Source organism: Pan paniscus, chromosome 1, assembly GCF_029289425.2.
Source record: "Pan paniscus chromosome 1, NHGRI_mPanPan1-v2.0_pri, whole genome shotgun sequence".
NCBI classification, from domain to species: Eukaryota; Metazoa; Chordata; class Mammalia; order Primates; family Hominidae; genus Pan; species Pan paniscus.
Window position 1 is genome coordinate 29,246,612 of NC_073249.2, and position 13,296 is coordinate 29,259,907.

General features: G+C 38.3%; 1 protein-coding gene across 2 annotated transcripts in view; it reads left to right on the top strand.

Annotated features, from left to right (window-relative positions):
* RAB3GAP2 (RAB3 GTPase activating non-catalytic protein subunit 2) overlaps window positions 1–13,296 on the top strand; it is a 121,379-nt gene that overhangs the window by 102,889 nt on the left and 5,194 nt on the right. For both annotated transcript variants that reach the window (XM_003807179.5, XM_063597029.1), the window contains exons 27-32: window positions 2,361–2,427; window positions 4,876–4,946; window positions 7,728–7,763; window positions 9,275–9,349; window positions 9,663–9,881; window positions 13,103–13,192. In XM_003807179.5, coding sequence (XP_003807227.1) covers window positions 2,361–2,427; window positions 4,876–4,946; window positions 7,728–7,763; window positions 9,275–9,349; window positions 9,663–9,881; window positions 13,103–13,192 — 558 coding nt within the window. The remainder of the gene's footprint in view (window positions 1–2,360; window positions 2,428–4,875; window positions 4,947–7,727; window positions 7,764–9,274; window positions 9,350–9,662; window positions 9,882–13,102; window positions 13,193–13,296) is intronic.

The following is a 13,296-nucleotide window of genomic DNA, read 5'->3' on the forward strand; positions in this document are numbered from 1 at the left end:
GGTAGACCTTTTTCACATATTTCCTCTTACAGTCCTCCCAGTAAACCTGTGAAGTATAGATACTGTCAGTATCCCCACTCTAAAGAAGAAAATACTAGGGCTCAGAGAAGTTAAGTTTCTTCCCTGCAGACACACAGCTAAGTAAGTGTCAGGATTTAAGCATATGGTTCTCTTTATCTAAAACCAGTGTGCTTTGCCCTACTCCCTAGTTAGGTTGTGACAAGTATATTGTTTATTTCCTTCTGAATTCCTGCATGAAATGGCCCCAACCGAACACAATATTCTTAATATTATAGTCATCGTGATAAAAGTCAAGAGTGAAGGTCCTGAGATGAACCTAGTGTCTGATTGTTCAAATATGTATTTGTCTGTTACTTCTGTTTGCCTCAGAAGAACAAAGAGGCAGATCGTGCCCAGGTTTGACTGTAGTCCAAGGTTAGCCTTGCTGCCCTCTCAGCTCTCTGCTCAGGCTTCATTTTCTATTGCTTTTGGTAGCCACTGTTTCTACCAGGGCATTCACAGTCTAGAAGCAGCATATGGGGAAGGCCCCAAGCCTGGAGGAAGAAGGCAGTGATTTGGATCCCAGCTGAATTGCTGACAAGCTTCTGGCTCAAGAGAGCCACTGAATCTCTGGCCTGTTATTTTCTACCTCCTTCCACCTCCTTTTTAAAATGAAGGTGCCGTGATCAAATAAGATATAAAAACATATTGTAAATATTCCCCTTTGCCAATCAGTCCTTCACTTAGACCTCCTTAGTCAGTTCCCTGGTAAATTATTCCTCTCAAATCAAAATTCTTACCTTTATCGTCCTTATATGAGGTTGCACTATTGTAGAGAACTCTCACAGATGAACTAATTCATGCTAATATATTAATGGAAACGATACTCTTCCTTCCTCCAAAAAAACTGTAATCACTTAGATAGTAAAGGAAGACATTATGAAAGTAAGTGATTTAAATAAAGGAATAGTCTTTGATCAATTAAACCTTGACCAAAAAATGATTTTAGGACAGAGGAGTCCTCTTAATGCCCTTCAAATCACCCTCTTCAGTTGACTACAGCCTGAATGGCGATCATATTTAGGCTCTCTACTTAAATGTGTTACTTTTCCATTTTATTAAAAGGGAATGTTATGTCTAGAATGAGAAAATAATAATTTCTAAAATCTGAATTAATTTCAAATTCAAGTCTAAAAAAGTGGCATTTAAGAAGAAAATTCTGCTTTATAGTATTTGTTTATAAACCAAAGGCAGCTTGCAGAGGGGACATAGACAAAGCTGATGTCAAGCCCCATGGTTGCTGCATAGAGCTTGTAATCCTCATAGCACATGGTTTCTGAACTCTTCGTTTCAACGTTCTCCTAAAATGAGGGCTGTAATAGTAGTTATCTTGAAAGGTTATTGCATATTTTGAGAAAATGAATGCATAGTGCCTAACATTTTGACTAGTGTTATCAGTATCATTAGTATTGCTTACATTTAAAATAAGTTGTTGTTTTACTTGTTTGTTTTTCCCGTTAAGTATTCATCTTGCCCCATCCAACCAGTCTCAGCTCCACCATTTGACACACACAATTTTATAAGGCTCAAAACAATAAAATTACCTTCAGAGAAATTTCAACACAGTGTGTATTGGCAATGATGATATGTTTGATGATGATGTACAAGCTACAAAATTATTTAGCAGATATCTGAATTATTTAATCAGTGTTGTATACTGTATTTGAGTTTTAATATGTAAACTTCTTTGATTAGAAAGAGTTGAATTTCAAACATCCCATCTAATATTTCATATTTCCTTCCTGCTTTAATGTTTTTCTCTTTGGCACTTACCATTAACATACTAAATATAATATATTAACTTATCATGTTTATTGTATAGGTCCCTCACTAGAATTTAAACTCAGTGAAGGCAAGACTTGGGGTCTGTTTTGTTCATTATGGAATGCATCGTGCTTCAAATAGGGCTTGGTGCATACTAGATACTCAATAAATATTTGTTGAATGATGAATGAATGAATAGTATCTACAAAAGTAAGCTTATTGTTTTTAAATCTGTATGAAATTCAAGTATTTATTGGAGAGAACATTGCTATGATGTTCAAACCACAGCAAATTTGAATCCAGATGTTAGCCCATATGACCGAGGAGCTTCTGGGAATTAATTATTGTATAGGTAATGTGAGTTGAAGAGGGACAGTTTATCAAAAGTTATTTCTTACCCAATAATTTCATGTTATTATTGCAACATTCTTAGGTGGTTTTATGCAGAAATTTATGTAAGAAGTCTCCACTGATAATGGTAAAACCTATTAAATGATACCTCTTTTTCTTTCTCGTTTTTTCTCCCTGTATGTAAGGAAGCACGTTTTTTTGTTAGGTCAATAGAACACTTGAAGCACATATTTAATGCACATGTTCAAAATGGTAAGTAAACAGATGTTAGAAACATCACTGGTTGATCTAAAAGAGGCTTCCTGATTTAACAGGATGTGAATTTAAAGATTTACAACCTATTAAATTTTTATTTGATTATCCTGCAGCCTAACATATTACTGTGTATTGGCTGAGGTGCAAGGGTCTCTTGATCCCAGTAGTTCAAGGCTGCAGTGAGCTATGATCACACCACTGCATCCAGCCTGGGTGACAGAGTGAGACCCTGTCTCTAAAAAAAAAAAAAAAAAAAACAAAATACAAAACAAAAAAAAAAAACAGTACTGGCCATTTTAACTACTTGGAAAAGTGCTATTTATAAAGGGGCAAAACAACTGATAGTAATCACCACTTCTGTTCCCCAAGCTGACTACTATCCCTGAGTGTAATGAAGGCAGCTGTTCTGCATCTAGCTTTCCAAGGAAAGAGGGAATCAATGATAGATGCAGAACAGCTGCCTTCATTACACCCTTCACAGATAGTGAAGAGGGATGGATTTCTCAGGACTGTAATTCTTAATAGAAAATCTTGGTAGCCAAAAGCCTAGTAAGATTAGACTGTAGCAACTATCTTGTGCGTCTTATAATGGATGTGAATATTCTCCATTAGCTGCCTTGGCAACTACTGATGCCTCCTTGAAAAAATATTGAACTTGTAAACAGATTCCATTTAATAGATAGATGGGTTTCATTATAGGAATTGAGGATATCAGCACTAAGCTAGTTAGTAACCTTAGTAAATGATGAGACTTGGTGTTAGGCTGGGTAAGAGGAGCTATCACCTTATGTCTCTGTAATAAATTCTAGAGAAGCTATGTATTTTTCACCTCTATCACATGCTTGCAGGTGACACGAAATCCAGTTGCAGAAATTGTAAAATATCCCATTTTACTTGAAGAGAACTTGAAAATTACTTATTCATCTCTTAGATCCTACCTTCATCCAAAATATATATATACATGTATTTATATATTTACCTTGACTGATTTAGAAAATATCATGTTTAGATTATTCTATCTTTATTGATAAAATTAAGTTACTGCCGGGCGCAGTGGCTCACGCCTGTAATCCCAACACTTTGGGAGGCCGAGGCGGGCAGATCACGAGGTCAGGAGATCGAGACCATCCTGGCTAACATGGTGAAACCCTGTCTCTACTAAAAATATAAAAAATTAGCCAGGCGTGGTGGCAGGTGCCTGTAGTCCCAGCTACTCGGGAGGCTGAGGCAGGAGAATGGCCTGAACCCGGGAGGCGGAGCTTGCAGTGAGCAGAGATCGCTCCACTGCACTCCAGCCTGGGAGAGAGAGTGAGACTCCGTCTCAAAAAAAAAAAAAAAAAATTAAGTTACTAACTGACTTCAGACTAGTATTTCTTCAAGTCAGGCCTTTACCTATTTGTACCTTTACCCATCGAGTAGGGTTCCTGGCTTCTCATAGCCTGTGAGGGGCCTTACTCATAGACAGACTCAGCTACAAGGGTAGTAATAATAGCATGTGAAATGCCATGTTTACATTGCCTAATTGACAACTGTTTCAGAAATTTAATGTTAATGCCACAGCTCAATGAGTAGTGACAGGGTCTTGCTTTATTACCCCAGTTGGAGTATAGTGGCACACATAGCTCACAATAATCTTGAACTCCTGAGCTCAAGCTATGCTATCACCTCAGCCTCCGAGTGCGACTATAGCCATGTGCCACCATGCCTAATTTTTTAAACATTTTTTCATAGGGATGGGTTCTGGCCATGTTGCCCAGCCTGGTTTGTTTGTTTGTTTGTTTGTTTGTTATATATTTTGTTTTTAATACTTTTTTATATAACTACATACTTTAGTTTGTAGTTATATGTGAAAAAAATCAATTGGCAGACATTGGGATTGTTTCTAGTGTTTGGCTGTTGGGAATAAAACTGTTCCCAACAATCTTATACATATGTTCTGTATTCATTTCTCTAGTGTATATACTCAGCAGAATTGTCGGGTGATAGAGCAGACACATGTTTAGCTTCAGTAGCTACCACCCAGCAGTTTTCCCTGTGGTTTTACCAAATTATTATACCACCAGTAATGCATGAGTGTTCCATTTGTTCCATATCCTCACTAATACTTGGTATTATAATTTAAAAATTGTTCTTAGCCTTTTTGGTGGTTATGTAATGCTGTCTCACTGTGACATTGTATTTCTCTCATAACTAATGATGTGACTCTTTTCTTCATGCTTAGTGGCAATTTAGACATACTCTTATACAGCCTAGTTCTGATTTTTATTAAATCAGATTTTAAATGAAATTAAAGATTTCATGAACTTTATAAATATTACACAAGATATAAAAAATGAAATCAAAATAGACTATATAGTTTAATAAGCTTAAGAAAGACAGTAATTTATATGTAATAAAAGTGAGACTATATAAGCATTCTATTTACTACTTTTACTTGCTATCTAGGCATTGCACTGATGATGTGGAATACGTTCTTAGTTAAAAGATTTTCTGCTGCTACATACTTGATGGATAAGGTAAGGTAGTTTCATGTATTGACTTCTTATTTATTTGGTTCTCTTAATTGACTAATATTAGAAAGATTGTTCACATTAGGCTTTGTTAGACTATTTTTTAATTTGATAATTAGATTTTACTCATACTCGGTTAAATGTAATGCCCAGTACTGGCATTTTAATGACATAAAGAAGGACTCTAAATCCTCATAAAGAGACTAATACATTATAAAAGCCTCTTAACTAAAGAGATTAGGACTGGTAGTTGATTCAAGCAAGGATTTGCATTTTATTTTAAATTAAAGTGTACAAATTTACACTTACCAATCTTTGATGTAAGGCCAAGATATTTTCTTTGAATGGAGTTGATTGCATTCTCCTTTGGTTTTCTTGTGTAAACCTCACCCATAATGTATTGCCTATCATGGCTAGATCTTATTTTTTTAAAGTTGTTATGTAATCTGAGTCCAAAACCTTTAGATTTCTATAATTTTTATAGTTGTTACCTCTGTATCTAATCCAGAAGACCTAGGAGTTATTCTCCTCCATAAATCTTTGCAAAGCATTCAACATAGCATTCATGTGAATAACTCCCCCTTTTTTCTCATTCATATTTCATCAGTTATGGAATTAAGTTACATAATTACAGTGACATCTACAACCAGCATGAGTAGCTTTGGGAACAAGCATAACATATAAGCATAGAACTCAACTGGTGGGAGCAGAAGCTGCTAGCATGCCGACAGTACCAGCCTAGCCTCCAGCTGAGTGGCCAGGGGCACTAGTTAGTGTGTTTTACAGGCCACTCAACAATGTAGATTAGTGTAGCATCAGATGAGTGGATGCTAAGAGAATTACCACTGTAAAGATAACATATTCTTTTAAATGTATAGTCACAGTCATTCCTGCATCATGAATAGCACCACAGCCAAGACCCAACTTTAGGCCACTGCTCCCCTTGAAATTACTCTGTTTGATGTTATTGATAACATTTTTCTAGTTAAATCTAACCATTCTTTCCTCTGTGCTCATCTTCCTTGACTGAATAGCTTCTTTCTTGGAACTTGCATCTTTTGGCCTTTATGATGTTGTTCTCCTATTCAACTTCACCTCTTACCCCCTTGTCTTTCGAGAGAATAACAGTAAAATGTAATTTATGTGTGTTACAATTTGTAGTTTCACAGCATTCTCACATCCACAATCACTTTTGATCTTCACTACTTTGGGGCGAAAGCAGTCCTAAACCAGGAAGTAGGAAATTTGTGATTGGATAAGTCTTTATTATAATGTGTTATCTCTCATGTGCCAAGACTATGCTAGGTTCTGTGGTTGAACCAATGGAAGTTATGGTCCTGGCCCTCACCAGTTTGAACACCAGGTAAACAGACAATAGGGAGTGTTTGGAGCTCAGAAGAGGAGGAAATAAATAACAAAACAAGGGGAAGGCTTCTGACTTAAATTTTGGTGGATGCCTATATATATACCAGTAAAAAGTAGGTGAGAGGAAAGTGTATCCCAGCAGTCCTGGAGATATGAGGCAACTTGTTGGATTCAGAGAACTAGAAGTAGCTTAGGCTGGCTGGAACATAGGCTATATTAGAAGAAAAGAAAAGCTAAGATGAAGACATTCCTGTGCAGGCTGTGAATTTGGATTTTCTAGTAGTATGTGTAAGCTTAGCACAGGGTCTGGCACATGTGGTAAGGGCTCAGTAAATGGTAGCTATTATTTTATATTGAAGACACTGGGGCAGTTTTAAGCAGAGGAATTATATATTCAAATTTGTGTTTAAAAAGATGATTCTGGCAACAGACAAAATATCTTGGGACTGGGGTCAGCTGATCTTGGTTGTTCCAAGGCTGTTGCAGTAATCCCAGCAAGTGGTAGTGAGGTGACATTTTTCTCCAGTGTCTCCTGTGAGTTTACTCTCTTATCAAGTAGTATTTCTGAGGGCAGAACTTTTACCTCCCACTTATTACACTGTAGACATATACAGTAGAATCTTAATAAGTACTTATTGCGTAAGGAAATTTTTCTGGGCTAGGAATATAACTCCCATGTGCTTTAGAGTGGTTTTCCTTTCTTTCTATTTCAAACAATTGTGTCTTTATCAACACGCTGAATTCTTAGGTGTTCTTGATTAGTAGCCCTGAATTAGGCTCTGGGTTTTTTTTTTTAGTTTTTCTTTGGTAGGAGTGGGATGGAGTCTCACTCTGTTGCCCGGGCTGGAGTGCAGTGGCACAATCTTGGCTCACCGCAACCTCCACCTCCTGAGTTCAAGTGATTCCCCTGCCTCAGCCTCCCGAGTAACTAGGACTACAGGTGCATGCCACCATGCCCAGCTAATTTTGGTATTTTTAGTAGAGATGGGGTTTCACCATGTTGGCGAGGCTGGTCTCAAACTCCTGACCTCAAGTGGTCGGCCCACCTTGGCCTCCCAAGTGCTAGGATTACAGGCATGAACTACCACACCTGGCCCAGGCTCTGGGTTTTTAGGCAACACAGTTATTTGACTGTACAAAGTGAGGGCCAGATTTTTAGAGTTTTTACTTATTTAATAGTTCAGAAATATGTAATTTATATTTGAAAAGGATTATTCTTGAACCCAGTGTGAGATTAAGTTTCACCACCAATTTAGTTGCATCTACTGTTGGTAGAGCCAACAGCTAATTAATGAGGCTGTCGCATTTATTTATAGCTCCATTTACGGTTTTTAAATTCAGTTACTTTTTATTATTTGTGCCATAGTAATGTCTTTTTATTTAAATTATTAAATGTTACAACATTTTATCTTTTTATTTTAGGTTGGAAAATCACCAAAGGATAGGTTATGCCGAAGGGTAAGTGAATCTCCCATAGCTAGAATTATGGTTGTTAATTCCACACTTTTATGTAGTACTTTATTAACTGTATAGGTGAACTTTGCCTTTTATCATTGTGATGACGTATCAGAAGGAGATAAGAAAAATGAAAAGAGAATACTGCATTAAGGAAACTGGTCATGAACTATGGCCAATTTTAATTTACTTTTCCAGATTGTTAGATAGCATATTAAACTAGGTTTTTATAAGATGTTGTTCAGCTTTGAACTGTGAACAGGTTAACATGCTACCATTGCTGCATATTCCGATTAGACATTTATAATAGAAGCATCCAACATCAAATTGAAGCAGGTTCAAATGAAGTAGTTAATTTGATCTACCTATATATATGATATATATAATAACATAAGTATACAAATACAACATTAGTCTTAACTAATATTCTAATCCATGGATATGGGACTTGTATTTGACCCAAGAAATTAATAGTACTAGCTTCCATTGTTGAAGACTTTTTCTGATGTGTTCTTGAGAATGGTTGTATGACTAGAGTGTGTACGTGTGTGTGCATGCATGTGTGTGTGCATGTACCCACAAACACTGAATTATTTGCTTTGGGGATGTGAGGAAATTATAGATTGTTGGTTTTAAAAAGATTATATGGCAGGGCGCGGTGGCTCACGCCTGTAATCCTAGCACTTTGGAAAGGCGAGGCCGGTGGATCACCTGAGGTCAGGAGTTTGAGACCAGCCTGACCAATAAGGTGAAACCCCATCTCTACTAAAAATAGAAAAACTAGCCAGGCATGGTGGTGGGCGCCTGTAATCCCAGCTACTCAGAAGGCTGAGGCAGGATAATCGCTTGAACCTGGGAGGTGGAGGTTGCAGTGAGCCGAGATCGTGCCACTGTACTCCAGCCTGGGCAACAAGAATGAAACTCTGTCTCAAAAAAAAAAAAAAAAGATTATACACAAATGCAGTGGTCCCTTGGACAAGCCCTTTAAAGGAGTCATTGAGAATCGTCTCTTGCTCACAGCATCAATCTGGTATTTAGTTCTCAAGCTTGAGGATTCTAGTTTTGCTCAGAGGGTCGGGTTCAGTCTCTAAAAGACGCTCTGAAAGCAGACCAGGCTGTTTTCTTGGAGCTTTTCAGGTTAGATTCTCATGTGTGTATCTTCCATCTACCACGATTATTTGGCTACCAGATGCCTTAGCAAGCTGAACAGTGAGCTCAGAAGTGCCACCATCTATAGTAACTAATGAGGCTGTTTCTTTACAATACACAAAGAACACTACTTTTTAAAAGTCAATATTTATACCACTTTGTAAAGCTTGACTTTAAAATTGGTTGACAGTAAATCTAAAAGAAGGAACTTAAATATGCTAATGCCTTGACTTTCAAATTCTTGCCTGTCTATTCAGTGTGGAAAGTCAGCTGAACCAGTGTATTGTATCCTGGTTCTTGTTTGGCTGATAGTAACTATAGCAGTTTTCCTGCAGGGCCTAATTACGTTCCTTTTTAAAAAACAGGATGTGGGAATGAGTGACACAGCAATGACATCTTTCCTCGGCTCCTGTTTGGATCTTCTTCAGATCTTAATGGAGGTAAAACAGGTGTATTTTTCATTCTGAACTGCTCCTAAGATATTACATATTCTGCAAACCATTGCATTTAATAAACGACTATTTTAATGAGGTTGTTTTTCATTCATTCATTTCTAAATTTTGACTTGAGCCCAGCAGGTAGTGATGTTTTCTTATTAAATTCTTATTGAAATTAGACTTTGTGTTTTTTTATTACAATTTGGGACAGTGTGCAATATGAATTTGCACTCTGCTGCTAATAAACTCATTGGGATATTTGTAAGCTATTATTTTTCCATTACTGAACACAGTCCTCCATTCTCAAAACCCTTAGGCAGATGTTAGCAGGGATGAAATACAGGTGCCTGTGCTGGATACTGAGGATGCGTGGCTCTCCGTGGAAGGACCAATCTCCATAGTGGAACTGGCCCTGGAACAGAAGCACATCCACTACCCGCTGGTGGAGCACCACTCCATCCTGTGCTCCATCTTGTATGCAGTCATGAGGTTTTCTCTGAAGACCGTGAAGCCACTTTCACTTTTTGACAGTAAGGTAAGTACCTCACAGGATTTCAGAGCTATTTTGGAGTTGCAGGCTTAGCAGACACATGGATTTTCATATTTAATAGAAGCTGTCCAGTACTTTTGTGACTGGTATAATTTGGTGTGAGGTTCCAACTCCCTCATTCCCTGCTTGATTCCGTTCTTTTTATTTACCTTCTGTACTGCTCCCCTTGGAGTTTTGCCCTCTCAGCTGTCTGATCTTCTCATTCTCCATATTATTCCTGGACAGACTCATTTTCTCCCTCTTATATATCTCTAGGCCTGACCAATCCCTAGAGTTTGAGGCATTCATTTCTATTGAACTTCTCTCTTTGAGTGTCTTATAGGACTTCAGACACCTCATATCTAAAATATATCTGCAAACCAATACCCACATCCTGCCCCTAACCTAAATTTGCTGTTCCTTCTGAATTCCCTGACTTGGTTATTTTATTAACGATGTCATCATTTTTGCCCTGGCAAAAACTAGAAACTTTGAAGTTATCTCACCAATTCCTTACTTCAAGCCAATTTTCTTCATTGTAAATTCATTCTTGTAAATTCTGCCATAGATCATGCCTGTCCATTTCTCTCCATGACTATAACCCTAGTTCAGGCATAATCATCTTTCCCTCGGCTATTACAACAGCCCTTTCTTAATCACCCTGCCTCCAGTTTCTCTCTCTCCAGTCCCATGCTGCAAGAGCTGTCTTCCTAAGAGACAGGTTTAATTGTATTAGTTCTATACCTAAGATTTTTTTTGGCTCCTCTGCAGGATCAAGTCCAAAATTGTGAGTAGAATATGTTTTTACATATTCTATTGTAACCTTCACAGTCTAGCTGCAGTGGATAGTAAAATCCTTTCCTTCCCCATGCAGGTGTCAAATTTTGAGAGACAGGACAAACTGTTGGAGATAAAAACGTCAACATTATTACTTAGCTTTTTACTGATAGAAGCTGGGTTAGAGAACACAGCTTAGGCTTGTGGGAAAGTGGGTTTATTATTTCACCCTTAAATGAGAGACTCCCGGACAGTCGTGGTGGCTCACACCTGTAATCCCAGCACTTTGGGAAGCCAAGGTGGGCAGATCACTTGAGGTCAGGAGTTTGAGACCAGCCTGGCCAACATGGTGAAACCCTGTCACTAGTAAAAACACAAAAACTAGCCAGGCGTGGTGGTGTGTGCCTGTAGTTCCAGCTACTTGGGAGGCTGAGGCAGGATAATCGCTTGAACCTGGGAGGCAGAGGTTGCAGTGAGCCAAGATCACACCACTGCACTTCAGCCTGGGCCACAGAGTGAGACTCTGTCTCAAAAAAAAAAAAAAAGTATAGATTTTGAATGAGTTAGTATATCTTTGAGAATATAAGCGATAAGAGTACTTAAAAGTTAAAAAAGAGAAAGAAATACCAAAATAAAGTGCCCAGCTCAGTATTCCCATCAGAAAAGGCCTTTGTGAAACCAGAACACATCCAGAATTGGATTAGCACAATAATGTTTAGTTTCAACCCATGTCATGCCAAGACTACCTGAGACAGCTGGGTGACACTCATCTGCAGAGAGCTAGTATGGTTGAGTAGCTAGTGAAAACAATCCCGGTGCTACCATTTGCTAACTAGAATTATTTAGATTTTCTTACTCTCAGTTTTCTCATTCAGAAAGTAGCAGTGACTCTAGCGCCAGCCTCATGGTTGTTGTAAGGGTTCCTTGTATTCAACATGAAGTACTTAGCAGCATCTGGAATGTAGTAAATAATAAGTGGTGCTATTATAGATGCTATAGCTAGGACCACCAGGTGGGAACTATCGAGTAACAGATTGTGAGTGTATGCTAAATCTTTAAATACTTCTCTCAGTGATGTCCAAAATGTCATGGGTTGCCCTGGAAGTCCGGTTTTTCTTATCACTAAAGGATGAGTAGCTTTAATCTGCTTGGCAGTCACAACAGATGACCTAGAATCACAGATGATTAGGTATGGAAGGCACATTGGAAGATACCTAGGATGACCTGCTTGCAGAAGAAGAAACGGTAACCCAAGATTGTGGGTCATTTACCCAAGGCAACCTGGATGGAAGTGGTGAGCCTCGGACTAGACCCAGGTCTTTCAACTTAAAGGCCAATGTTCTTTGCTCTGTATTACATTTCCTTCCAAGGAACTTCTAAAATCCTGTTTCCTGATATTTTGTTTTTACTCTTTAGACACACATCTGTTCTTTTAAATAAGATGTTTTTAAACAATTCAACAAGTGTTTTTAAAAGGATTCAGAGGCTGGGCGCGGTGGCTCATGCCTGTAATCCCCAGCACTTTGGGAGGCTGAGGCGGGCAGATCACCTGAGGTCAGGAGTTTGAGACCTGTCTGGCCAATATGGTGAAAACCCTGTCTCTACTAAAAATACAAAAAAATTAGCCTTGGCGTGATAGTACGCGCCTGTAGTCCCAGCTACTTGGGAGGCTGAGGTGGGAGAATCGCTTGAACCAGGAAGGTGGAGGCTGCAGTGAGCTGAGATCACGCCACTGTACTCCAGCCTAGGCAACAGAGTGAGACTCTGTCTCAAAAAAAAAAAAAAAAAGGATTCAGGGTACATATATGTATTACTTAGCTATTACTGCAGAGTAAATCATCCCAAAACTTGGCTGAAAATAACAAATATTTATTATCTCACAGTTGTTGTGGGTCAGTAATCTGTGTTCTCCTTATCTAGGTGCCTCTGGCTTAGTCTCTCATGAGGCTGTAGTTAAGGTGCTGCATCTGAAAGCTCAACTGGGATGGGGACAGGGTGATTCACTTCTAAGCACAATTGTTGGCAAGATTCAGTTATGCCACATGTGCCTCTCCATACAGCAGCTCACAACACGGAACCTGGCTTCCTGCAGAACAAGTGAGAGTGAATATGAGTGCCTCAAGGCAGAAGAAGCAGTCTTTTGGAACGTGGTCTTGGAAGTAACATGTGTCACCTCTACCTGCTTCTGTTGCTAGAAGCAAGTCATCAGCCTCCATGCAAGGAGAGGAGACTATAGGAAACACGAATACCAGGAGGAGGGGATCACTGGGGTTCATCTTAAAGGCTGTCTACTAGATAATTGTTATAAAAATTAAATAATTCTAAAATCTTACTGTTCAAGGAGAAATAAAAATCAACCATAAGTTATTATTAAGTTTTAAACAAATCTTTCTCCCTCTCCCCCCTTAATAATCCACACTCATCAGTTTTCTTGCTCTCTTTCTTTTTAGGGAAAAAATGCATTTTTCAAAGACCTAACTTCAATTCAGTTATTACCTAGTGGGGAAATGGATCCAAATTTTATTTCTGTACGACAACAGGTAAATTATAGCTATTGGATTTTGTTTTTGTTTCTTGGAAAAAAAAAACATAAGGGAAAAATCTAGCTGGCTTTTGAAAAGAATGACCACTTTCTATCGCAAGG